Here is a 26,427-nt window from a genome sequence, read left to right as displayed (position 1 = left end):
TCTTTTGTTTTAATCACAATGGTTACTATTCCCATTAAATTCATAAGGCTTACTGGGCAGCCCTGGACAAACTATATAGCAGTCAACCAGCTACAAGAAGGCAACAAAAGATGGGCTCGGTCTTAGGGTCGAGATGTATGTCATCCCTGGAACAGCTGTGCTGGGAGCATGGGAATCTGGTTCATAAACCTTTCCCTCCTCCTTTATCCTTTACTATTGATTTGCCACTGCTATGTGCCAGCCACCTTTCTAAGCTCTCTGAAGCATATTATTGAGGTTAATACTCAATAACAACTCTGTAGAGTAGGAGGTAGTGTTAGCCTCATTTTACAGGTTAGGTAATTAAGATTTGAGAGGTTAAAAAGTTTGCCCAAGGTCATAGAGTTTAGAAAATACCTTGTCATTCTCTTTTCTTCTAATGAGGCTTTCCTGATGGCTCAGATGATAAAGAATCTGCCTGCAATGCAGGAGACTCAGGTTCACTCCCTGGGTTGGGAAGATTCCCTGGAGAAGAGAATGGCAACCCACTCCAGTATTCTTGCCTAGGAAACTCCATGGACAAAGGAACCTGGTGGGCTACAGTCCATGGGGTCACAAAGAGTTGGACACCACAGAGTGACTAACACTCTAACTTTTTCACTTTCTCCTAATAAGTGTTTTACCAATATCTTTTCCCTTAAGCATTGAAGTGAGAGGTAAGAGAGGGGAAAGAAAGGAAGAAGAGAGATTCGAATTGACTGAACAGGGCCTATTTTCTCTCTCCTGTGGCCAAGTCTTTACTGGACCAGGAAGCCCCCTACTTTCTCATCGTAACTCTTCCATTCCTACCATGAATTCAGTGTTGACACCACACAGGTGCCAGGATATCACCCACCTAGCTTGCAGTAGTGGTCTCTGGGAGCATATCAGCCATCTCTGGGTACATCGATTTTCTGTTAAAACTTCTCATTTTTTTCAGCGTTTGTCTGGGGGGCCAAGGGGGGGAAACCATCAATCTGAGAAATATGCAAATCCATCTGGTCACACATTAATTAGAGCCGTTCTAATTGTGAAGGATTTCAGTCAAGAATGCAAGGTAGGATTAAACATCTCAGGCCAAAGCAGTTACTTTTCATGCTTCCACACTCCAGAGCCTTTCAGCCTGACGGCAGAGCTGCAGATCCGGAAACGGTGCTCAGCTCACATGTGCTGCTGCCAGATCTGCTTTAGTTTGATAATGGCTAGAGATGGTGGCTGCCTCTGGTACAGCTATTCATAACTCTGCCTTATTAAATGCAAAGAAGTAAGGTTGAAAATATAACACAAGGCACTCATCATTCAATTACATATTTCTTGTGAAAGAGGCAAAAACTCTGCCATGTTCTGCAAAATCTCAACATCAATAGCAATTAAATTTCACATCAAGACCAGAGAAATACTACACTAACTACACATGAATAACGCCTTTTCACATGCAGTGGTTTGCATCTTTCTCTGCATTTAATTCTGTAAGACAGTAAATGATGGTGCCCTGGTACAAAAAACTATTCACAAATTAATTGGAAAAAATATGTGCGTGAAGGTATTTTATATTTCCAATTTCAGAGGCCATGTAGTCGGTCCTATTACCAACACCCTAGCTGCTCCAACAACAAATCACAACTCATCATTCAACAATTCAGTCTTAGAATCAAACCTGGAATTAATGGTGGCATTTTCATTGAAAACTTCTCAAACAAAAGTATAATGAATCTCATGTAATCCAACACATGTTTTAAAGAGTATTCCATCAAATATTGAGCAGCATTAGTAATGCATGTAGATGACTGGTAAACTAGAGAACTGTTTCTCATTTAGAGGAGATGTTAACACAGTAGTCTAGTGGCCATTTTTACAAGGAGAAAAAACGAAGTATGACTATTCTAGAAGTTTACCCAGTAAACTCCAAGTGAAGTGGGGGGAAGGAGGAAGAAGATTTTGAACATGTCGCTATGCTTTCACGCTGTGTATAATTAAATTCTCAGTTCAATAAAGTAGGAGGGAAAAAAATGGTTTCATTTCCCAAATGAAATGCACAGTAAGGAAAAAAATATCCATAGTGGGGCTTATGGTTTGTCTTTGAGATCATAAACCAAATAACAGATTAAAGAAAAATGTCATCTTTAATATATGTTTGGAGGGAAAAAAGAATGAGGATTTCTTGTTTTTCTAAATTTTGCCCACATGAATGAAAAACAAGAAGAGATTTATTTTAATAATTTCATTGTATTCAGAAAGTCTATTTTTATGAAGTTTGATGCTAACTTAAAACATACTGCATAGAGCAGTGCAGTATCAAGCACTAGATTCCATTTTCTTATTCAAAAATGCATATAGAATATCTAGTTATCCAACGCCAATAAGTATATTGTTGATCATTTTAAACAAAACAAAAAGGCAATGTTGGAGGGTATCGTGTGTGTGTGTGTGTAACTTCATGGTAACTCATGGATCTCTTTGCAATCTACTAAGTCAATAAATGCATCTTTCCTAAAATTTCGATTATGTACTTTGATGTTGCCTTCGAACCTTATAATCAGTTTCAAAACTGTCCAAGTACATAAAAGAAGAAGCAGCCTTAGGACTAGCACATCAGTGAACAAAGGTGAACAATAAATTTCCATCGCATTGTCAAACTCACTCAAAACAAATATTTCACCGAACCATTTACAACTACTGATTGCACACCAAACCTGACTTTATATTCTTCCTGTTTTAAATAGATGTGATTTTTTACAAGGGCTTCACAAGTTAGAGCTTGTGAATGTAAAGCAGTCCATTAATTTTATATAAGCTGTTTTATATACCTGTGGGCCTCTAATAGCATTCAGCTACAAGGTTACAAGGAGAAGTGTCATTTTCCAAAGTTCTGTTGGAGAGGTTGGCATAAATATACTTCACTAAAATTCCAGCTATCATGCCAATAGCTCTTCCTCACCCGAGCTGTGTTCATTCTACAGCTGAAAATACTGACATAAACAGAACAACAGTGGAGTATCAGGTACTAGATCCCTATCAAGGAAATGGTACTGTCAGAATCAAGTTGGAATTTCAAGTACAACAACTTACAAAAAGAAAAGAATTCCCCCATTATAATTTTCCACGGACTCCTTCAAAGAGTAGATGTACAGATGTATACCCAGTCTTGTTCCTACATGTGTAAGTATATTTAACCTGTGCATAGAAAAGGCTCTTCTAAGCCAGGACCTTTTCACAAGACTTTCTATCATAATCTTTCTGGAAATAACTTATCTTAGAGAATGAAATCTGTGCCTCCTTCCTTTTAGCCTAAGACTGACGGTTTTGTTAATATTTCTGTTGATGTACAGCATGATGTCTCTATTCTGGCTCTGGAAGGCCCTATTACTCTGTTTGTAAATGTGCAGTGTTATGGGTCAGAGGCAGCAAGAAGCCAAAAAATGCAGGGCCTTGTAGCTGTGTCCAGCTAGCTGTTCAGCTCCCCACATCATGCTACAACTTTGCCATGTTTAGCCTAGTATGTATTTCCAGCGAGTGGTTAGCCTGGCCTTTTCTTTCCACTAAGTTAGCACAAGCTAATAAAGGTATTTTTCACTTGATTGGGATCTCTCCTTAAATAGGCATGACTATGGGATAGGGTCTGGTTTCATAAAGACAGTCTTTTACCAGACTTGAGAAAAGTAAATTAAAGGGATATTTCTGTTAATATCAAAGCAGGCTTATTACCTCAATATAAGCACTTCCTTAATTTTCCTTTCTCAGCAGGCTATATAAATAAAAATAAAAAGGTCCTCCACTGGATTTATGTTACATACATCTCACAGAGTTTAATTATAAAGCCTCTGAAAATGAAGATGGTGGGGGAAAAGATGCCAATAAATCATATAGTCCTGGTATTGTGTTGGCTGGCTGTCTCTGCCTGCAAGGAAACAAAGACCCTGAGTAGTCACAATATACCATGAAAAGCTGGGCTCAGAAGAAAAGAAAATCCCAGAGGAGAAGGATATTATTATTATTCAGTGACTGGAAGGAAGTCTACAATTTTAAATTTTATTCTTGTCAATGTTATTATAAATGTCATTATAATTATCATAGTTTTACTTCAATTAAGGAGGTGGAGTTAGAGGTTTCTTTTAAGGGCCACTCCCTATCTTCTCTGCAGCACTGATGTGCTAAAATAAGGGAAGGGCGGTCAGATGAAGACCAAGCACTCAAACACAGACACACAGACACACAGACACACAGACACACACACACACACACACCCCTCACTTTAAAGAAGAGTGAAGACACTTGTACAGAAACACAAGTTCTATCCCAGCAAGGGTCTGCCAGAAATGTCAGGTAACTCCTGAGAGTGAGAAAGACTGTGCCATGGAGTGAGGGCTCCACAAAGGAGGAGCAATGGGGAAGCGCTACGCAGTCTACTAGGCAGGACCCTCAAGAGTTCAGCGACTTTAGTGAGCGCATGTGAGGCCCACTCCCACTCCTGGAAAACTGCACCTCGCTGGCCTGCAGGCAAAAGGCCAGCATCTCACCTGGAGCAAGAAGAGGCCGTTCTCACTGGGCCCTCGAGAATACCCTGGAGGCATTATGCTTAAACCTTCTCTTCCCTTTCTATTCAATTTCCTTTCTCTCTTCGCCTCCAGAATCGTTCTCCTCTCACGGGCTTCCATTTTTTTCCAAGCTGGCTTCTCACACGGGTTGATGGAGCACTACCTGCCAGACCGCTGCTCCTTTAATACTGCGGGGATTTGCAGAATCGGGCGTCCAGAAAGGATTGACTCTGACGCAAGGGGCGAGAGCAAAGGACGGAACTTCCCCGCCAACCTTCGCCTTTGACACAGAGAACCCCTAGCGCCAACGCTCGGTACTCTCCGGCTTATTTCTGGACCAAATCAACGTATGACCGCCGCCGAGGAGGAACTGCGCGCACTTTAAGTGACCGTGGTGTCCGGCTTTGGAGCGCTGTGGAAGGCCCCGGGGGAGTGTGCAACAGCAAGGGGGCGAGGGGAGGGGAAGAAGAAGAGGGACGACGGCTGTATATCCGTGTTTGAGGAGCTAGGGTTGGTGGGATGTTTGTTTTGCTAAATAAATAAGAAGAAATTACCCCTCTCCCCATCCTGGATCTAATGATGATAGATTCCATGCTGCTTCAGGCCCCACGCCGGGGAGCCTAACCACGGAAAATAATGAGGCTACATCCCCATTTGTCTGCATTAAAGGCGAGCCAGGCACTTTCGATAGCAAATATATCGATTCCCTTGCTCGGCCCGTGGTTTCTCCTGCTCTCCGTGAATAATTACTGCTCCTTTGGAAATTCATAATAATTAGGACCCCTAGCCCCACCCCAACCCGCGCTGCTTTTTAAAGGCGCACCTCCTGCAGGGAGACTTGGGGGCCTCAGCCGTGCTCCCCGCAGGTGGGAGATAGGGCGGGAATCACTTTTCCCCACTTGGTTTTACTCTTTCGAGACAGTTGGTTCCCCTCCTCCTTTCTCAGTTTCCTTGTCTGTCAAAAGAGGCTTTTACATTGTTAAAGACACTTACAGCTCTTACCTCACTGGATTCGCTTTTCTGTTTGGGAGGAGGGGTAGATTTAACAAACTGTTTGAGGGAAGAGGGGCAGGGGAGGAGAAAGTGGAGGAAAAGAAGGATTCGTCTTCTTGGGGACAAATTCTGTGGCAAACACGTGACGCCGCAACCAGGGAGGGGGCGCGAGAAGGGGTGCTAATGAGAGGACCGCAAGAAACCTCGGGGACCTAGCGATCGGAGCTTCAGTTCATTTCAGTTCAGTTCAGCTTAGTGCTCCCCAAAGACTGGGAGGGGGAGGCGGGTCGTTAAGGTCGCGACTGGGCGGTAGCAAGGAGTCCGCGGAAAGAGACGCTCTGCTTGCTGGGGCCGAGCCTGCGAGGAGGCTGCGAGTGAGGCCAGGCTACTGGCCCCCGGCGGGGCGGAGCCTGTGGCGCTGTCCGCGGTCCTGAAGAATCGCTCTGCGGGCCGCGCCTGCCCAGCCGCAGGCCGCCAGCCACGGCTCCATTCACTCTTCGCTCTGCGGCCTCCCTTCGGAGAATCGCTGCAGTTCTGCCTGCTACCCCAGGAGCACCAAAGCTCGACTGCGTCGACGAAGAGCTCCCCAGATGCCACGCTTTGGTGTGAGGGCTTGGGGTCCAGATACGAGAGGGCTGCACCTGCGTTTTCATAAACCGTTTGGGACTGCTGGAGGTCACCTGAAGCAAACAACAGAGCTCGCAGCTGTGAAGGCGGGGATTCCAATTGGACATCTTCCCCGGCGTGAACACTCCAAGGCTTCGGTCGGAAGACTGAGTTTCCGAGACGAGGGTATGAGGCCTACGTCGAAGAAAGTTTCTCGCTTCTAACTGTAGAAGACTACTTGAAATCGCCTTGAAAATCAGTGGGTGGGAAGGGGGTCTGAGACGTAGGGCGGAATGTGTCTGGAGGACGCCCGCTCCCTCCGGTGGGGCGAAGGCGCCCAGCCTCTCTTCGCGGCCCTCGAGCCGCTGATTCGGATCCTTCCCGTCAGAATCCATTACGGTGGCGGGGATGATGGGGGAGACCTGGCCAGAGTCAGGTTCCGCAGGGACGAGCCGAGCCCCCAGGAGCCAGTTTCTAAGGAAACACTAGGTTTTTATAAGCAGCGATTTGTCTTATTGTAGGAGATAGAAATGGTACATGAAAAGCCTCACGGTTTCCTATTCTCATGCAGATGAAGCGGTGAGCTGAGGCTGCGGCCTGCCTATCCCTCTCCCCATCGTATTTCCGGCTTGCGCAAGTAAAAAGCCCTCATTAATTTAAAGGAAGTAGGAACCAGAGAAGGTGTTTGGCTAGCCGCGGCGGGAGAGGCACTTGCTGCACCCTGGCTGTTCCCGAGACCCTACAGCAGGCACACACCAACGCCCCCACTCCGGGTGCTGCCTTGCCTTCCAATACCCCGAGCCCCCGACCAGACGCCAAGGATCTTTCTATGACAAAGGGATCCCGAGAAAGGGAAGTTTCTCCACCCCACCCCCACCCACCCCCTGCCAGCCCCCACCTCGGTAGTAAACAAAATATACTAGGGAAAACTGTTTACAGAGGAAGTAATTAGGTTTTCAGCCCGCAGCTGAATCGCGGCGAGCTCATTAGAAGTTTAAACAACAGCCAGCAACCCGCCAGGGTAAGACAGCAAACTTGGAAAATGCGCACACGCGCTCCTGGCCTCGCCTAGGAGCTTGAAGAAGCCGCCGGTATATATCATCTCAATAAAAAGCCACTCTTGGAAAGCTTGCATAGTAATTGAGACGGGCGCTCTTTCCTGATCTGGGTTGGCATTTTCTCATCTTGAGCTGACAGAGCCAACTCAGGAAATTGCCAGTAATATTCATCTGGGGAGCACTTTCATTAAACGTAATTCATTCGACTTTCACAATAAATTGAGTGACATCCTTACAGCGGAACCTTTTTATCCTTGATTAAGTGCTTGCCAAGCTTTGGTTCCCACTTTATTGTCACATTCCTTCAAGCGGAGTCGTCAACATGCCAATCGGCAGCAGAAAAATGCGCGCGCGCCGTGTTTACCAAGCTCCGGGAGGGGTTAGTGCTGACTTAGAGAAAAAGCTGGTCGCAAGCTTAAGCAGCGGATAAATCAAGATTGCAACTTCCTGCAAACAGTCGGCAGGACTGGCTAGAAGAATGTAGGGGATGGCGAGGGAACAGACCCGACTGGCCACCCAGCGGCTCCTGGAAATCGCTGACCGGACGGCCTGACTCGCCTACCTCTCCCTATTAATTTAAATGGTGAGGACTCGTTAAAGTCTTGGAATGAGATCTGAAGCTCCTAAAGCACAGAGTTGCTTTAAGGGAACTTTCCTGAATCGAATCAGACCTAGACATTGTCTTTAAAAAAAAACACAAAATCTGAAAGAAGGTGCACTTTCTAACGAGTCACTTGAGAGCAGGCAAACTTTCACAGCTTCCATCAGCTTTCTTTAGGGCCAGAAGACTGCAAGGAAGAGGACTCCCTTTTGATACTAAGGATTCCCTTAATATCACCGCCAGGACAGTCAGACTCACTGAGAGCTTTTCAGACCCTGGAATCCCAAACAAGGCTGGCAAGTACCTGGGTATTTCAGAACTAGGTGAAACCAAGAAGGCATCCCTCTGCCAATGCCTGGCCCCTTCTCCCCACCCCTTGTAAAAATCAAAGAAGCCCAGAAAATTGCTTATTTGAAAAGGCAATATCCAAATGCTTTCATCACTCAAATGCCCTCTTGAAAATATTGTCCCCAGTGGTTATTACCGGAACAATACTGTCAATTTCTGTAGTCTACAGGAAATCTTCCCTCGGATAGAAAAGTAAGACAGTGGGCACCTATCTAAAAAAAAAAAAGAAAGAAAAGAAAAAGAAAATCAGCCAATTTCCCTGCCACCCTATATATTTTTCACCCAGACAACACTTTCATTAAGGAGGAAATAGCCGCCAACAATTTGAAGTCAAATGGAAATCAACTTCACACAAAGAGGAGCCACGAACTTAATGGCTTTCTGGGAAAATATTGCTGAGGAAGTTGGAGCAATTCTAGTTCTCTCCTTCTAATGCTGAAAGCAGTTTTCCCAAAGCTGTCACTGGAAGGCCCCAGACCACTCTCATCCTCCTGGAAGTGAGCAGAAGTGCGACCAGCCAAGCGCTTTCCACACACCCAGGGAGCTGTTTTGCTGATCAGTGGAAAGTTGAATATTTCAGGGAAATACCTGGAATAGTAACACCTTCTCCTCTTACAGAGCCCCGGAACAGGTCTTGAGACTGATGAATTCTCATTTTGTGCTGCTGGGGCATAGGCTCCTTCACAAAGCTAGGTTTAATCCTGTATAGGGAAGGTTCAGCTAGGGCAGAAGAGTCAGGAAATTCAGTGGAACTGGGTAACTTACAGTACTACCTCCAAGAACTGGCCTTAACAGAGAACACTGAACAGCTGCTGCTAGTGGTTCATGGGCTTCTCTTTTCAGGAATAAACTGAAATTAATTAAAATGTTCAGGGGGCAGCTGGCTTAATTTTCAAAGGATGGGAGATACATATATCTAGTCCAAAGGATAAGCATTGGTGGTCTCTTTCCTGCTAATTTTCCCTTAGTTTCCACATTTCTCAACAGCCATCTTCATAAAGAGTGGAATTCACCCAAACAGTCTGGCTTTTAACAGTGTAGAGGTAGCATTCCAGAAACATATTAACCACACTTTAACCTCTGTTAAACAACTGGCATGGAATTCATATTTTAAAGATATCCTAAATTCGAGGGAATAGACGAATCAGAATGGTTTTTTAAGCACAAGTTTTAGAAAGAACTTTTCATTTTTTGCCCTTCTTGGTTAAAAAAAACAACTAGATCATTAGCAAAGTTATATCCTAGAAGAAATGGTGGAAAGTATATTGGGAGGACAAGGGAACTCTTCTTAGAATAGACTGAATATTTGACTTGATCACAGTAACATCATTCAACCTCTGGTCAGAATCTAGGGATTCAGTTTCCGAGTAAATTTTTTGGTAACATGCCCTGGGATTGCTCATTAGACTTAATTCTTGACTCTGAAAATTGTCACAGGTGACCCCCAAGCAGGACCCCTCTGACTTTTGCTAGGAGGTGCCCTCTCTATGTGCCCACACCTGTCCTTCAGCTCACAACTCAATGTAGGATCCACCCCCATTCTTCACAGTCAGAAACCACATTTCCCTAGATTATTCAGAATGTGCTTCAATTCTGTTAAAATGCTATTGTCTGTTACCCCATTATATCATACTGAAAATATTCTGGAATCAGTCCAGAACTGACAGGAGAATAAAGATTACAGGACTTTTTTAATTTTTAACAAGTATTGTTACACGATAGGTTCTTCTCCTGCTGACTTCAGATTTTTAAATCTGCAATTCAATAACATTCAGTAAACAGAAGACTTCCTTGCCTCTATTAAAAAAAAAAAAAAATCCCACTTCCCTGTATTTTTGGCTGGAGTTAACCCTGTGGTGACTTTTGAGTATCTTAGCTAGTATGCTTCAGAAGGTAACTTTGCAGATACATTTCTAATTAACTTCCCATTGCAATAGTACTAAAAAAAAAAAGCTTCTCATTTGAAACAGGACAGACTGATCTCTCAAAACACAAAAAGACTCAAAATATTCAACCTAGAACAGGCATTCAAAGAACCCTGGGCCAAGAAACATATTCTGAGAACATTCACCTAAATACAAGCAGGGAACCATGGCTTAAATACAGAACACTGAGCTGCTGGTTAGAGAACTGTTTTTCATTTTCAATAAATCTCCCCAAATTTGGGAGTATTTAAGGCATATCTCTCTATATAAGCAGACGCCTAAATATTGTTGTACAGGAGGTACCTAAACAAATCCTACTACTCAAACATAATGTGTGATTATTTCTTGGGAAATATAACTGGGTTTCGAGGGTCTTAAAGAGAAAGGTGCACTGTAATATCAGCTATGAGACAAGGTACAAACAGTGCCCCTGTCACTTAACTTGTGTGAGTCCATAAAGACACATAAAAAATTATTCATTAAACTCTTCCCTGGATTGTGTCAATTCAAGGGGAAAAATAAAATTATGTTTATGCCACCCCTGACTTTTTGGAGAGTAACTTGAAGCATTTCCCAACAACCTGCAGGCATCTATTGCAGTTTCTTACAGACGTCTGGGCTGTTGTGGGGTGTGACTACCAACAAATGATAAATTCAGTTACTGTACCTGCTATTTAATAAAATAGATGGAGAGAGAAGCTTTGACCACTTCTTGGTCCACCTCATTGCCCTAGAGGTTTAATCAAGGGTTTCCACTTATTTACTTGCCTAAAGCCATCCTGTTCTAACTGCCCAATTCACCCTTCTAAATTCATTTTCATGGGAAAAATCAGCTTCTTGCTCCTCTAGGGAAACAGCTCGGGATTTTGCCGACAAATAGCCATGGGACTACAATCCCTGGAAACACTGCCTTGGGTCACAGCCACCAGCCTTTTGTTTTTCATGGTGTGTCTGATTTCTAATCCCCGACACACAAAACAACTTTAGATCCAAGAGAAAAAGAATGGACTTCTAAATCGCCTTCTTTATTTTATTGTTCACATTTTGTATGGTTTTGAGTGAAACTGGAAAAATTGTCTCCTTTCTCTGTGTTGCCAAAAGGCATTCAGGTAATGAAGTCTGTAACTAAACGGTAATTGAATCAGCATAATTTGCACACTGAATGGTTTTCAAATGCTCCCAGTTTACAATTAAAGGAGAATTAATGCGCTTGTTGTTGAGAACGCAGAGCATTAGAATAAATCCAGCACTGTTGTTGTAATGAGTGGAAAACGGTTTAACTGCCAACAAACACATTTAAAATTTAACACAACGTATTGATTTCACTTCTGCTTTTGATAGATTATTTTCCAGACTATCGAAATACTTGCTCCAAGCAATAAACTGCACCACAGCCGCGAGCTTTTGCCGTGCGTTCGTGAGCACATTTCAAGGACGGAGGAACAGTCCGGAGGTTCAGGTCTTGCGTAAAGGTATGCAAAGGAGAGGGTCAGGAGGGTTTCCATGGTCGAGGGAATCCTTCATATTCCCCCTCGGTCGCTTTCACTTGGCGGTCCCTCCCCTTTCTTTCAATAAACAATTTCTGGGTTTCCTTAGGCCAAACTTTCTGCCCTGCATCTCTAAGCCCTCAATGTCAGAGGGTTTACTGGACACAGGTGGGGGCAAGGTGGACTGAAGATGAGAAATGGGAAGGACACTTTTTGCATTCTGTCTGCGTTCCAGCCGGGGAAGTCACAGACTTCGGTGACGGAGTCAGAAAGGCCGTTCTTTAGGATTGGCTGCCCCAGCTTTCACCTGTTTACCCCAAGGTGTCCTGTAGGCGAGGACACTGACGCGCAGCGCCCTCTGGCGTCCGCGGCTGCCACGGTCAGGCGATAAAGGTGCAAAGACATACACAGGGTTCTTGGATTCAAGCTGAAACACCCTCACATTCATATTCACACATGTATACTTACACACTCATTAGCATACAGAGAGTTCACGCGACTAGCAGCCCTGAAGTCACAGGCACCAAGACAACGGCTGGGAAACGCTCTCTATTGCAGGGATAGCAACCCTTTTGCACCCAGGATTGTGGGTTCTGAAGCCCTTGGAATTAAGGAATGGCAATATTCACCCCACTACGCAACCCATCGAGCCTCCCCAGTGCTTCTTGCCCCCAGTCAGAGCACACAGAGCCCTCCGTGCGCTCCTGCGGCCCGGAGGTGGGTTATGGAGTTCCGTGCCCTGGGCACACAACTTCACCAGCAGGATAAGATTGCTCCTGGCCCTCCCTGAAGCCAGACCCAAGAAACTGCGCTCTGGGTCTCGGCTCCAGGCGGTGCCCACAGCTACCAAACTACCCATCCACCACCACCACGGCAGAGTGCTTCCCTCTAAGCCCCCACCCCATGACAACCCCAGTTCCAACAGTGTGCAAAGTCCAGAGCCCAGAAAACTCGGCTCCGGGAAGACTAGGCAGTATTTGCTCCCTGGTGACAAGGTCTGCCAGTCCCTAATACGGGGCTCAGCACTGGAACTGGGGTACTAGTGGAAAGGAGAGACTGGGAGGAGAAGAAGGGGGTGCCTTTATATGTTTGCTGGAGCATCTCGGACCTAACTCTGTCCGAAGGCTTGTGGTCTTCCTATCTGACAGCTATACTTGCCCCGTCTGAACCCCGCAAGCCCAACAAAGTTGCCCGCACTTCTTTACATGCCACATATCTCCAAGCTGCGGCTTAGGCGGATGGATTTACCTTCAAAGCCTCTGGATGAACTACTGAGAGTTCCCTGTCTTCCACCCCTTCTCTTTGCCATCTCTCCCCATAAAGCATCCCGTCCAGCTATCTCCTCGGTTTCTGGGTGTCTAAGGCGCCCTGGACGCGATTTAGAATCAGGCACAGGAGAGGGTGTACCGGAGCAGGAAACCCCAGAAAATCCCACGGGGATCCGGAGACCAGCTTAACAAAGTTGTCCCAACACCGTCGCTAGGAACGCCGCTCCCGCTGAACTGACGGTCTCACCCTCCTCCCGCGCGCCCCCAGTTGCCTGGCCTCGCGACCAGGGTGGGATCGAGGGGGCGCGGGATTGGCAGCGACTTACCAAGTAGACGGTGGGCTGCAGGAGGAGAAGCACGTACCAGCACGCCGCCTGCATCCTCCCGCGTCTCAAACTTCCTCGGCGGTGCCTTCGCTGAGTCTTTGTTCCTTCACAAACATAGATCCACCTGACATCCACTTTACAGAGCCAGGAGCGCTCTCAGCAGCCTAGATACAAATGAAATTAGACATCCCATGACCACGCGGGCAAGGTTAGGCTTGGCGACCAAGCAGGGAAAGGGGGTCGTGGCGCGAGGGGTGGACCAAAAAACCCGGAGGTGGGGGAGGCAGGAAAAATGCAAAAGCAAGTAAATCCAGCGCCTGAAACACGAGAGCGCGCCGTCGTCCGCAGGCAGGCGGGCAGGAAGGTTGGAGGTGGAGGGGTTCCTTGCGCCCTACGCTCCTCGGGTGCGAGCTCCCGGGCGGTGGAGCCGGGAGGTGACGGGGCACACAGAGCCGCGTGCAGGCTGGTTCAGAGCCCAAGCCTCTCTGTCAGCGAGACCTGCCCGCGTTTGATGGCCAGGCGGCTCGGACTAAAGGAGGCGGCTGGTTCCTCGCCAGCCCTGGCAGTGCTCACACGCATCCACACCAGCAGAGAGAGACGGAGAGAGAAAGAGAGGGAGAGCGAGCGAGCGAGACTGAGCGAGGGGGGCGTGGGGAGAAGACGGGGTAGGTAGAGCTGACCAGGATTAGGTGCTGGGTATCTCCCCGCGTTTGGTGCGGTGGGGGTGGGAAAAGGGAATGCAATTTTGCATACAGGAAAGCCAGGCTCAGTTTACCCATTCGAGAGCCGGGTACACACAGAGATAACACGCGCATACACACGTACTACTTTTTTCGAGGCAAGGGGCACAGCCAGTTGCTAACTTCTAGAGCGGAAGGCTGCCCGGGTCTGTAAGGGTCACCGCCAGGCGCACTCTCCCCACCACCCTACCCCAAGATATCCCCCATATCTGGACTGTGAAAGCGAAGGGTACGTACCGCACAGGACTGGGGGCGAATACAGCGAGCAGGGACCGCTCTGGGAAGGCTCCATGGAGGAGCTAGCTACTCGGGCCTGGCGTCTCCGGCGCCCCGGACATGCCCTCCCTGGCGCTTCATCTCCATGCTCGGGCGCGGACCGGTCCCGCTGCCTCGTCCCCTCGGCGGAGTCGGCGTCCCAGTGCCCGGGTCGCGCTCAGGATTGGTTCCGCGGGAGCCTAGGCTTGGCACAGTTGGATTCACGGTGCAGGAAACTTAAGAGGCGAGAGAGGGAGGGGGAAGTAGAGGAGGAAAGAGAGGAAAGGAGAAAGGGAGGGAGAAAGAGAGGGAGGGTGCGAAGCGAATGCACCGGGCTCCGGCAGGCACCGGAGGAAGGACGGGACTGCCCGCGCTGGCTCTGGGACGAGCAGTCCAAGGCGCCCTGCTCCCGAGGCTGCAGAAGGATGGTAGAAGTGACTTCAGGGGAAGAGGCTGGGCAAGTCCTCAGGACTTGAACCTGAGAGATAAGACGCTGGCCTTTCAGAAGAAAAAAAAAAAAAAAAGCCACACAGCAGGCGCAAGCAGTCGGAGTTTCTGAGGAAGGGGTGGGGCGGTCAGAGCCTGTAGGATCCCGGGTCATCCGGGGCTGCACCTCTCGCCGCGACGCGGAGAAGCCGAAAAGCCACTCCGGAGCGGAGTCGCGGGCTCTGGCCGCGGTCCTGCCCCACCACTGGGGGACGCTCTGGAGCGCGCGGGGCTTCTTGGCGCCGCTGCCGCGGGGCTTTCTCCGCAGGTTCGCCGCTCGGCTCGCCTGCCTTCCTGACTCAGGCAATGACTTCGGCACGTGGGTGAACGACTGCTCAGAGACCAACTAGGACCCCGTGCACACAGATCCCGCTCCCAGGCTCTCGGCGGGCCGGGCCCGCTGGGAGAAGCGGCTCTTGCGGTGTCCCTGGTGGCTGCAGTGCCCCCTTCCCCCTGGGGGGCTTGAGGAGGACTGCGACCGCCGGAGGAGTGGCGGGAAGCGTCGTGGGGCGGCGCGGAGGGCGGGGATGGGCGCAGGAGGGTGCAGGTCTGCCCGGCCCACCCTGAGCGCTAAGCGGGGCGCCGCGGACCTGTAGCTGGGAGCCCCGGGACCCGGGCGCTGCGGACCGCCAGCCATTCAGCGCGCCGCCGCCGAGAGGACTCCCCGACCTTGCGCTCCACTCCTCGCCGCGGGCTGGGCAAGCGAGAGGAAGGGGTGGGGGGCGGTCTGGGAGGGGAGGTGGGGTGATGGAGGAAGCCTGGAGCGTTTGCCACTTCCCTCGCTGCCAATACCTCTTCCTCAAGCAGTATTTCCCAGGCTCAGACTCTGCTCTGACTCCCACTGGCACTGTTTTTCGTCATATCTCCCTCCCTTGCTGTCTCTACTCTCACGATGTCTCTGCTTTTCTTGTACTCTGTGCCTGTCCCTCGGCCTCTTTCTACCCCTTGCTGGGTCTCTCTCAGGATTTCTCACTCTCCTCTTCTGTATACGTGTCTCTACCTCACCCTCGCCATTCCCTCTCAAACCTCGTCCTCATCTTCTCCCCTTCACCCTGTCCATCACACTCCTTCAGGCCAGCTTCGACCACGTCCGGTGACATCCTAGGACCAGGCGCTCTCTTGCCAGCGGGGCCGCCAGCACGTCCTCAAGGGGTCCAGACTCCGTCCGCTAGTCCAAGCGCGGCCAGGGACATTTTTCTTCCTCCTGCCTCGCCTGCTGCCTCTGCAAGCCTCTCCGTCACTGGTGCCCGGCCTGGAAAGGTGCACTCTGAAGGATAACAATTCGATATAAGTGTTGGTTTGAGATTTACCTTGGGAACCCTAGTTATTGACCATCAAAATGGAATCGTGATTTTTAACGAGTCTCGGATTGTCATTTCCTGGAGCGTGCCTCTTGCATGCCTCGGGCTCTAGTGTTCCCGCTCAGGTCAGTCAGGGCCCAGATACAGTGTGCTCTCTACACAAGAGGTCTCCGAGGACTACAGGTTGAGTTCCCCTGGGGAAAGCTGGTAACCCCTCACCCCTCAAAATAGCAGTGACAATCAGCAGAACTACCCTTTCCTAGAGCAAACCAGGAGGCTTAGATCAGGCCTCTAGTTTAGATCTCTGCTTTAGGTCATACCTGCCAGGCACTTCCTGGCCTACACTCCCCCCTTCCAAGCTAAAAATAGCTCTTTAAAGAGCAAGCTCTTCTACTCTGGGAAGTTGCACACTGCCTCTGTGACCTCTTGGAATTCATTGGGGCATATGCAGAGTAAAGTGGTGAAGCACATTTTCTAATTGGGACTCTGAAAATGCACTTTTGAAAAAGATACACATTTATATATAGCATGGTTGCAATGTTATCTTGGCTATCTTCACTTACTAGGTTTTTCATGCTCTTAAAAAGTTTAAAGAAGAAAAATAAGCATCCATATTTGAGGCTGTAGGGTCAGAGTAGGGCAAAGGAGGCTTTGCCTGATTTCCCCTTTGGGATTAGGCAGCCATCCTAAAATTGACTCTCACTTGTTTATTAGCTCCTAGGCCCTCCCCTGCTGGAAAGTGGAGCTGGAGTGAATGCCCCCTGCTTCTGTCCACAAGCTCAAGTTCAGTGCCTTTAGTACTGAGCTTGCATCTGACCTTTGGGAAAAACGAGAAAGAATCAGGTCAGCGTTGGGATATAAGTTCTTTTTCTAAACATTACTTCAAAAACATTCTGCCTCCCAGGCCATTTAGCCTTAAAAAATTACTGCTTGTGAAATAGAAAGACTGACGATCAAGGACCTTAAAAATCTCTTTCTGAATGGGACTGATTATTTAAGAAAAGCACCACAGGCACCTAGTAATGAGAACTGGCCTGACACTTTGTGCTATGACACAGGGTGCCAAAGAGCTTTTTATGGTAATGATCTGAGACCTTCTGCCCTGACATTCAACTCTCATGGATCCTATAAGACTCCTGGCCTGGGATATGAAACAACAGTGGTTTGTCATTTTTTGGGTCTTTGTAGGAGTCCGTTTCCTATAGTACTCAACCAGGAAAGGACCCTAAGCTAAGGAACTCTGGAAAACGTATTATTGTTTCTGTTAAACCTCTCCAGTTTTAATAAGATAACATTGGTGGGGGTGAGGGTAGGGGAGACATGGTGGCTGGTTCACCCTGCTTTCCTACCACTTGCTTTAAGAAGAACTAAAAACATGATTCGTGTACATTCTTCTGTTGAAAGTCATATCCTATACTAAAATGCACTCTTAGAATTCATCCACAATCAGCCTTACAAAGATGGAACAAAAGTATGATTATCCTTAAGGAATATAGTATTCATGCCCTTTTTTTTTTTCAGACTTTAGTCATGTTGAGAATCCTTTCAGAAATCATTCTCTAAATTTTGTGTGATGCAACCTAATATACATACAAACAGATTGAAATATAGCCACAGTAAAACACAGTCCCCTGCCCTTGGCTTTTTCCCAAGTCTATCTGATCCAATCTGAAATAAATATTATAAAGCAATAATATATATTTATGTCCAAGAAATATATTTTTAGAAGAACTTTTAGAAGCCCCCAAATGGCTGACCTTAAAAAGGAAACAGTGATATTAAACAATTTTCCTGATAATTAAAACCAGAACAAATTAAAATTAGAATTCATCTGAAATAAACTGATAATCCTGTTAACTGTAATTAGCTGTTTTGGTTGATTTGCTTTGGTTCATTTGTATGATTCTCTTTTTCTGAGGGAGAGAAGGAAGACAGGAGTTGAAAGTTTGAATTATCTTGGGGCTGGGGAGAGGAGAGAAAGAGATTAACTTTTAGTTCAATAAAAACTCTGCTCTAAAATGAACCTGTCTTAAAAATGCATGAATACCATCATCTTTTACCCAAATCCAAGTAAATATGCTGTCATGAATCACCCAACTATAGTCCTGCTTAAGCTTCAGGCCAAATTATATCACTTGTACATAGTAAGTCCAGTGTACCTATTTTCCCCCTAATAGTGCTAAAAACTTAAAAAGCGTACATTGACCATCTGTCTTGACCTGGTATTCACCTGTGGCACGACCTGGGGAAAGTACTTGAAGATTCCCCTGGCCTCAAGGTAGTGAAAGTGAAAGTGTTAGTTGCTTGTCATGCTCCGCTCTTTGTGACCCCATAGGCTGTAGCCCACCAGGCTCCTCTATCCATGTAATTCTACAGGCAAGAATACTCGAGTAGGTTGTCATTCCCTTCTTCGGGGATCTTTCCAATCCAGTGATTGAACCCGAGTCTCCTGCATTGTAGGCAGATTCTTTACCCCTGCACCACCCTCACCCGGGAAGCCTGGCCTCAGAACCCTCCCCTACATAATGAGTAAGTAGGGTTAGATGATGTCTGAAGTGCCTTCCGGTTCTAAAATAACTTTATTCTGTTTCCGTATCATAAAATGTGAAACCATCTCAGGTTTAAAAATTTTACTTCACAAATAATTTTATAATGTATTATGATTTTCAAAGATATTCATAATTTAATTTAAAAGAATATACTCTGTTCAGTGCATTTCAAAGATTTTAAGTCTAGTGTGTTTGTGAGCCCTTTTGGGGTGTTCCTTCTCTGCCTCATCCTCATACCCTTTCTTCCAGGTCAAAGGTCAGCTCTATTGCATTAATTACACAATTTTTTCATATAAATTGTTCTGCACATGTTTTTGATGTCATTGATTTATGAGACTCTATACTGAGAATGGCACCATTATTATACATATGAATATTTGTTTAAAAGACGTCAAGTCATTTCCACTACATTTGCAAAATTCCTGAATGTCACTCAGAACAATTAAACACCCTCAGGCCCCTCCACACCCCAAGCTATTTTGCTAATGGAAGGAAGTATCATTTGCAAAGTGATTTGATATTTGAATGTAGTAGAATTTGCCTAATAACTATGAGGCATGTGTTGCTAAATTACCTTTATAAGGATGCTTTAATAACAAGATCACTGAACTAAAGAGAAAATAGCCATCAAGCTCTAGAATTTCAAAAAAAAAATAAAGGGAATCAAAAAGCTTTAAGTAGAAGGCATTTTCTTTTTTAGAGGTAATTTATATGCTCAGTCTTTGTATCCATATTTCATTTATTCTGCTAGGTGAGGACACGAAGTTCTCAAAGGTAGGACAGTTTTAATTATACTCACAGACTTTAAAAAGAATAAACACAATAAGAGAAACTAAAGAAAATCAGCATTAAAAAGGCAGTTGGTTGTAAAAGATGGGAAGATTGGGGTCATCGCCCAAAAATCATAATTAAAATTTTTTAAAATACTGTGACTAAGCAAACCTTTGCGTTATAATCTAATTACAGAAACTCTTCATGGTGGGCCCTCCAGAGATTATTAATTGCCAGTTCCTTAAAGCTGAATCAGTAAAGATAAAGAACTTGATAGCCAATGTTCTGTTAATAAAGTGAAATACAGCATATGTTTTCAGCCAGGAAGAACAGTAGGACTCTGAACCACATAGAGATGGAAGAAATTATGAGGAAAAAAACTGCAAGCCCTGTGGTTACCTGAAAATCAGAAGCCGTTCTGAAAAGTGCCTATTTCATCTCATAATCTAAAGTACATGTATATTTTGAAACATATGTTTTTTTCAGCTTTCTTTCTGATTTGGCAATATAAGGACAGAACTTAAAAATAAGGTGATTCATACAGGCAGGGAACAAATGGTTCCTTCAGCCCTAAGATCAAAATGATAAGAATGCCTTGGATGAGACAGCTTTTAAATAAAAGATGTCTCAGGGATGCAAAAACTCTCAGTTTCCCTTATAACATCAAATTAATGAAAACAACTACACCAGAATTTCACCATAATTAACTTCAAGGTGATGCCATTAAAGTCACATCATGTTACATTTTTCTGCTTCTCTTGGGTCTAATAATAAAATGCTTTTGGATAAAATTCAAAGCAAAATGGTCTAATATCAAATTCTGTATTAAACTGGCAGCAACAAGCTCCATAGTTTCAATAGGATTATAATGCTTGCCATTTACTGAGTGCTAGGGACCATACCCTGGCTTTTATTTACATTATCCATTGCTTCCCTAGTGATTCTGTAAGCATCAATCTGCAATTTAGTTTTAAAAGGAAACCTCTCAGATTAGATAAGATCTCAGTGTTCACATCAGTTCTCTGTGGAGGCCAACTTAAATCTCAGCATCCTTGGACCATTCATTCCCATTCCCTCCATCCTGTAAGTCTCTTCTCTCCTCAATACCACCACTCTCTCTCCAAATTTTTCAACTAATCCTCTAACCATTCCTTCTCAGATTAAAAGTGAAAGTGTTAGTCAGTCAGTTGTGTCTGACTCTGTGACCCCACGGACTGCAGCCCGCCAGGCTCCTCTGTCCACAGAATTCTCCAGGCAAGAATTCTGGAGTGGGTGGCCATTTCCTTCTCCAGGGGATCTTCCCCACCCAGGGAGTGAACCTAGGTCTCCCACATTGCAGGCACACTCTACCAACTAAGCCATCAGGGAAGCTTCTTCTCAGATTATCTACATGCAGTTCATCTCAGGGCTCCATCCGTAACTCTTTTTCTCTTTTCACTCTGATTAGACAATTCTTCCTATTTCCACAGTTTCATTTATTACTTGACACTCAATGACCAACAGGTTCATAAATCCAGCTCTGATAGTTTTCTTGACCCAACTACTCAATTGTCTATATGTCCATTTAGATGTACTAGAGATGCTTAGAATTACATGCCTAAACCGAACGCATTACATCACTATGTTACCTGAGTATCCTGTTAGTTGTGGGATAGATTTTGGAGTTCTCTACTAATATGATTAAATACAGTTAAGATACATGCCCTTTGCCAAGTGACCTCACAGTGGAATGGAGGAATATACTTCTCCATATGTGCAAGTTTTTTTTTTTTTTCCTCTCTCTCTTCCGTTTCTTTCTTTTTCCCCTACTTCCTGGGAAATCCTTCCTTAGGATTCCTTTTAATCCTAATCAGACCCTTGAGGAGGTATAGCATGTTCCTACCTCATCCTCTAGCTATCAGAACAGTGGATACCAGGTAAAAGCTGGACCCTTCAGTCCTGAAGGATGGGTCCTGAAATGAATAAACACATGAAGCAGACCAGACCCTGATTTATGATCTGGATCACAGCCACCAAAGCTGACTGCAACAGCCTCTTGAAGATCCAAAAGTAAGAAATAAATGTTTGCTGCTGAATCATCAGTATTTGGGGATTATTTGTTGTACAGAATTGTCATGGCCAAAGCTATTTGGTGACACCACTGCTTTACTGCAAAACCTAAGAACTAGATGTCTTTTGCCATCTTTTTGTTTCTTATACATCAAAAATAAAATGACCAGCACCTCTCAATTTTTCACCTAATTATTTCTTGTGTCTCTCCTCCTCCGTTTCTGCTTCTACTACTGACTCCGTTTCCTATCATCAGTCACCTGGTCTATGGCAGTGGCCTTCTAATTGATCTCATTCTTTTGAGCTTCTGCCTCTATACAGATGCCCTCCTCCATGCCACCTGAACTACAAAGCTACAGCAAAAATGTGTTCACATTACAGATCCATTTAAACCTCACAGCTTCCCACTGCTTACAGAACCAAGTCAGACTCCTCAGCTCAGCACAAAAGTCTGCTTTTAAGCTGGCCCCTGTACACTCATCTGTCTTCAGCTCCTGCCTGGTCCCTGCTTGACTATATACTTTACATTCATTAGTTACAGGATCCTTAGAGCTTCCAGATACACAAGCGTAAGTCTCAACCTGGGGCCTCTGCACCTTCTTCCCTTTGCTTTGAATTCTCTCAGTTCAACCCAGGTGATGCTAGTGGTAAAGAACCTGCCTGCCAGTGCAGGAGACATAAAGAGACGCAGGTTCAGTCCTTGGGTTGGGAATATCCCCTGAAGGAGGAAACAGCAACCCCATCCAGTATTCTTGCCTGGAGAATCCCATGGACAGAGGAGCCTGGTGGGCTATGGTCCATAGGGTCATAAAGAGTCGGACACAACTGAAGCAACTAAGCAAGCCATTCAACCTCTAGGTGAACTCTTAATCGCCCTACATACCTCTGCTCAGAGATTACCTTTCATCCGCTCCACCCTTCTCAGAGATCCATGCACAAAACTGATTACTAATCATTTATACCATGCTGTTTAAATCTTCTCTCCTGGACCCTGTCATTCACTTTTGTACTCCTTGCCTTACCTTGAACTGGATTGAGTTGAACTTTCAGCCACATTTGGAAAGCACAGTATCTAGAAAACAGCCAAGTGTCCCTCCTGCAAGAAAGCATATCAGAGGCTCTGCAGTAGCAACTCTTCATCTATGAAGTGCTCAAATAGTGTATAATTAGAAAAGGTTTCAGGTAAATCTCAGCCTGGTGAAATGAGTAAACAGAACAGAACCAGGGTGGGAGGCTTCGGTCAGAAGAAGCTCCCTTACCCTCAAACACCCTCAAATATTCTTCTCAGAATTAGGGGCTAATGAGAAATTTAGCCTGAATGGATTACTCTATGACTGACCCTTCATGTTCATTAACTCTTCTCATTTCCAGGGCCAAGAAGGACATGGTACCAAAAAGCCCCCAGATGTCCCTAAATTCTAGTTTCATCCTGCATAAGTGCACTGCAAATCCTGTATTACGTTCTAGTGCCATCAGGCCCTGCCTTATCCTTCCACCTTCAGCACCAGGTAAAAGAGGGAAGGTGATAGAGAGAGGGGAGCTCAAGAAAGGAACGTGAACACCATGATCATAACTACCACCAACTCTGGATCTGGTGAATGGGATTTAGACCCATTAACAATAACAGGACTCTAGCCTTTATGATTCTGTGCTTCTGAATGAATATTTTCGGTAGAAAGGAGAACTGTGTGGCCCATGGTCAAGGAAAAAAAAACAAAACACTAACACCTTTTCTTATCACAGTTACATTCCCAATACCATAGACATCTGTGGTTCCTGGTTTATGATCTCTGAGGTCTCATTAAGTACTTGAATCATATTGTCATCCCTCCATTGATAGGACTCTAAAGTAACCTGTAGCCTACATTTAAGTGAATTCAATAGCCTTCCTCAATTTTTATATCATCAGTTCTTTACAAAATTGTATGAGGTTTGAAGGCTGTGTGCAAAGAAAACTTGGGTGCTACTAATGAAATTAGAGTAGCTGTGAATAGGATTTTGTGAATATGCTGGGAGGGCATTGGGAGTATTGATAAGATTACTCTTACATAGAGAGTGGCGGACCACAGTAGCGCATTTGAATGACAATATCTAAATGACAAAACCATCCTTTCCAGGCTTCTTTCCAGCCTCTGGGACTGTTCCTTTTGTCTCCTACACTGGTTCCTCTTACTCTCTAAAAACTATCAATTTTCTATTTCAAGCCCTCTTCCCCTTTGAACCTAAACTACAGCCTAAGATCTTCGGCTACCAGAGGGTATTGTCACTCAAATGTCCTACTGTTATCTGGCACTCAGTGTATTAACACAAGAGTAAACTGACCAATACTCCCAACACCCTCCCAGCACACACACACAAAGTCCTATTTACAGTTACCCTAATTTCCTTAGTAGCACGAAAATTTGCCTTTCACACAGCCTTTAAACCTCAGAATTAGCTCTCACTGTTTCTGCTGTATATCTCCTAGATTAGTCACATTATCCCATCATATCTCCCTTTCGAACATCTCTTTCATCCACCTCCTTATGACTACTCTAGATCAGGTCTTCATCATGTCATATCCAGACAGCTACCTTATAAAATACTTTCCCTGGCTATATAGTCTTTCCCAACTCCCATTAATCTCACTGCTGTGAGAACCATAATGGTAGGAACTATGTCTTATTCGCTTCTGTACTTCTAGCACCTAATATGGTGCTGAACACCTAATAGATACTTAATAAATATTTGCCTGATGCATAGATTAAATTTATTATACCACCTCCAGGTTATTTCTTAAATAACACATTTCTGTTACTTCATTGCACACCAAAAATAAATAAAGCTTCTTTTACTTTCCTGTATCTATAGAGGGCTATTTGATGTATCCATTTACTTTTTTTCCAATAAACCTTTTTTTTTTTTTTTTTCAAGAGAATCCTCACTTAGACACATAGTAAGTGTCTAAGTACCTAAAGACTCTTCAGCAATCCTAGAGCTAGAGACTGTCCAGGATACCCTAAGACAGTAGTTTCCAAACCTTAGTTTGTTTAATGTTCACCTGGGAAAGGTTATTAAAATCTGCTTCACAGGCCTCATTTTCAATTACAATTTATTGGTCTGGGCTTTGACCCTGAAAACGATGCATTTTAACAGCATCCAGGAAATCCTGATGAACACTGTCAAAAGAATACACTTTGAGAAACCTTACTCTATACGGTAATAGATTGGAATTTAAAAATCCTATCACACAGGATGACATCTGAACCTCTTGTGGGAGCAATTAAGGGCTGTCAAAGCCTCATGAAACAATGACAATTGAGTAAAGATTAAAGGCAGTGAAGGAGTAAGCCATGAAGACATTTGAAGTAAAAGCTTCCTGGGCACAAGGAAAGGCAAGTGAAAAAGCTGAGAAAGAAGTACAACCTCATATATTAAAGGAACAGCAAGAATGCCAGTGTGTCTGGGGAAGAGTGAGCCAGGAAGAGATGGCAAAGAGACGAGGTCAGAGGTGACAGACTTGCGCAGCGTCTGAAGGGCACTGGAGGAATCTGACTTCATAAGTCCTTACAGGAGGCTCTTACACTGAGCAAAGGAGTGACACGTCTGACTCACCTTTGAACAAGATTATTCTAGACCATGTCAAAAACACCTTTAATAGGAGAAAGAGCAGAATGGGGAAGAACAGTTAGGGAAGGTTTTTACCCTGAGTATCCTGATTAATATGAAGGAGACAGTGAGAGAACAAAGCAAGGGAGAAGGAGAAGAAAAATTGATCGTTGCATTTGAGACATGTTAACATGTTATTGGAGAAGGAAATGGCAACCCACTCCAGTATCCTTGCCTGGAAAATCTCATGGACAGAGAAGCCTGATGGGTTGCAGTCCATGGGATCACAAAAAGTCGGGCACGACTGAGCGACTAACACTAACGTGGTGTTTAAGCTATATATTAGACATCCATGTGGATATATTGAGTATTAGGAATCCAGAATTCAGGGGAAAGGGCTTGGGCTGAAATATAAATTTAGATATTATTTAGATGTTACCAGCATGTAAAACATACTTGAAGACATGAGATCATCATGTAGATGAATGTAGAATCTGTGTAGATGAGGAGGAAAAGAGCCCTTGAGCATTAGTTGTTAAGGGGTCAGGACTGGGGGCAGGGAGGGCTCCAGGGAAGGAGGCTGAGAGGGAGCACTCAGTGATGTAGGAGGGAGTCCAGAAAGAGAAATAGGCGACTCAATCAAGTGCTTTGTTACATCAGGAAGATTAGAAATGGCCATTGAATTTAGAAATATGGAAATCTCTGGTGACCTTGATGAGAGCAGTTTCAGTGGGTGGGTGAGGGGAAGGCTGAATAGAGTAGATTCAACAAAGAAATGTAAAGCGAAGGAGTGTACCTAGGGAGTAGGGCCCACTCTTGCAAGATACTCTTTCATCCCTCTGAGTTTCCTTCTTCCTGAGTCTCTACCAGCTACTACCAGCCTGCTCATTTTGGCATACTTATCATGTCTCACCCTCAAAGATACGTAACTCCTCCCTATGTTTATGTCTTCATTCTCTCTAATTTGGAAGCTCTTAGTGGAGAGAATCAATATCTCCTTTTACAACTACAACACCGCCCCCCTCAGAACTTTGCACAATTCTGTGCCTACAGTATTAGAAAATACATGATGAACTAAATAAGTATCTCCCTAATGGCATTCTCTGCCTTCTTTTCCAGCTCTTCTGCCTGATAATAATTTTAAGAAGACTGTAGGTCCAATTTCTACTCCTCATTTTGTCCTTTCCAGACCTTCATGAAATGTTTCTACCCAAATGTATCTTTTAGCATTTTCTTATAGTATCCTCTGTTTCAGTCTATTTCAGTTTATTGACCATATCCTAAAAAGAGGAATTATTTTTACAGACCAGTTTAGCTATAATATTACCCTTGTCTGGAAATTCCTGCTCCATCCCAAGGGCTTTTCTCCTCTGAAAAAAAACCAAGAAAGAACCCTAATCTGAGCTTTTGGCATGCTTTGCTTTAATATATAGTTATACCAGATTTTAGGCTTATCATCTGTACCTCAACATCATGATGTATCTTGAACTACTGGATTCAAAAATTCTATTTTTATATACCTG

General features: G+C 45.0%; 1 protein-coding gene across 1 annotated transcript in view; it reads right to left on the bottom strand.

The window, feature by feature from the left end:
• Positions 1-14,847, bottom strand: part of NXPH1 (neurexophilin 1) — a 365,275-nt gene extending 350,428 nt beyond the window's left edge. Inside the window, exons 1-2 of the mRNA XM_004007752.5 lie at positions 14,143-14,847; positions 13,166-13,329 (exon numbers count right to left, since the gene is read on the bottom strand). Coding sequence (XP_004007801.1) covers positions 13,166-13,219 — 54 coding nt within the window. The 5' untranslated portion in view covers positions 13,220-13,329; positions 14,143-14,847. The remainder of the gene's footprint in view (positions 1-13,165; positions 13,330-14,142) is intronic.
• Between the last annotated feature and the right edge of the window lie 11,580 nt (positions 14,848-26,427).

Source organism: Ovis aries, chromosome 4 (genome assembly GCF_016772045.2).
Source record: "Ovis aries strain OAR_USU_Benz2616 breed Rambouillet chromosome 4, ARS-UI_Ramb_v3.0, whole genome shotgun sequence".
Classification (NCBI taxonomy): domain Eukaryota; kingdom Metazoa; phylum Chordata; class Mammalia; order Artiodactyla; family Bovidae; genus Ovis; species Ovis aries.
Note: the sequence above shows the minus strand (reverse complement) of the source record. Positions and strands in the feature narration are given on the sequence as shown.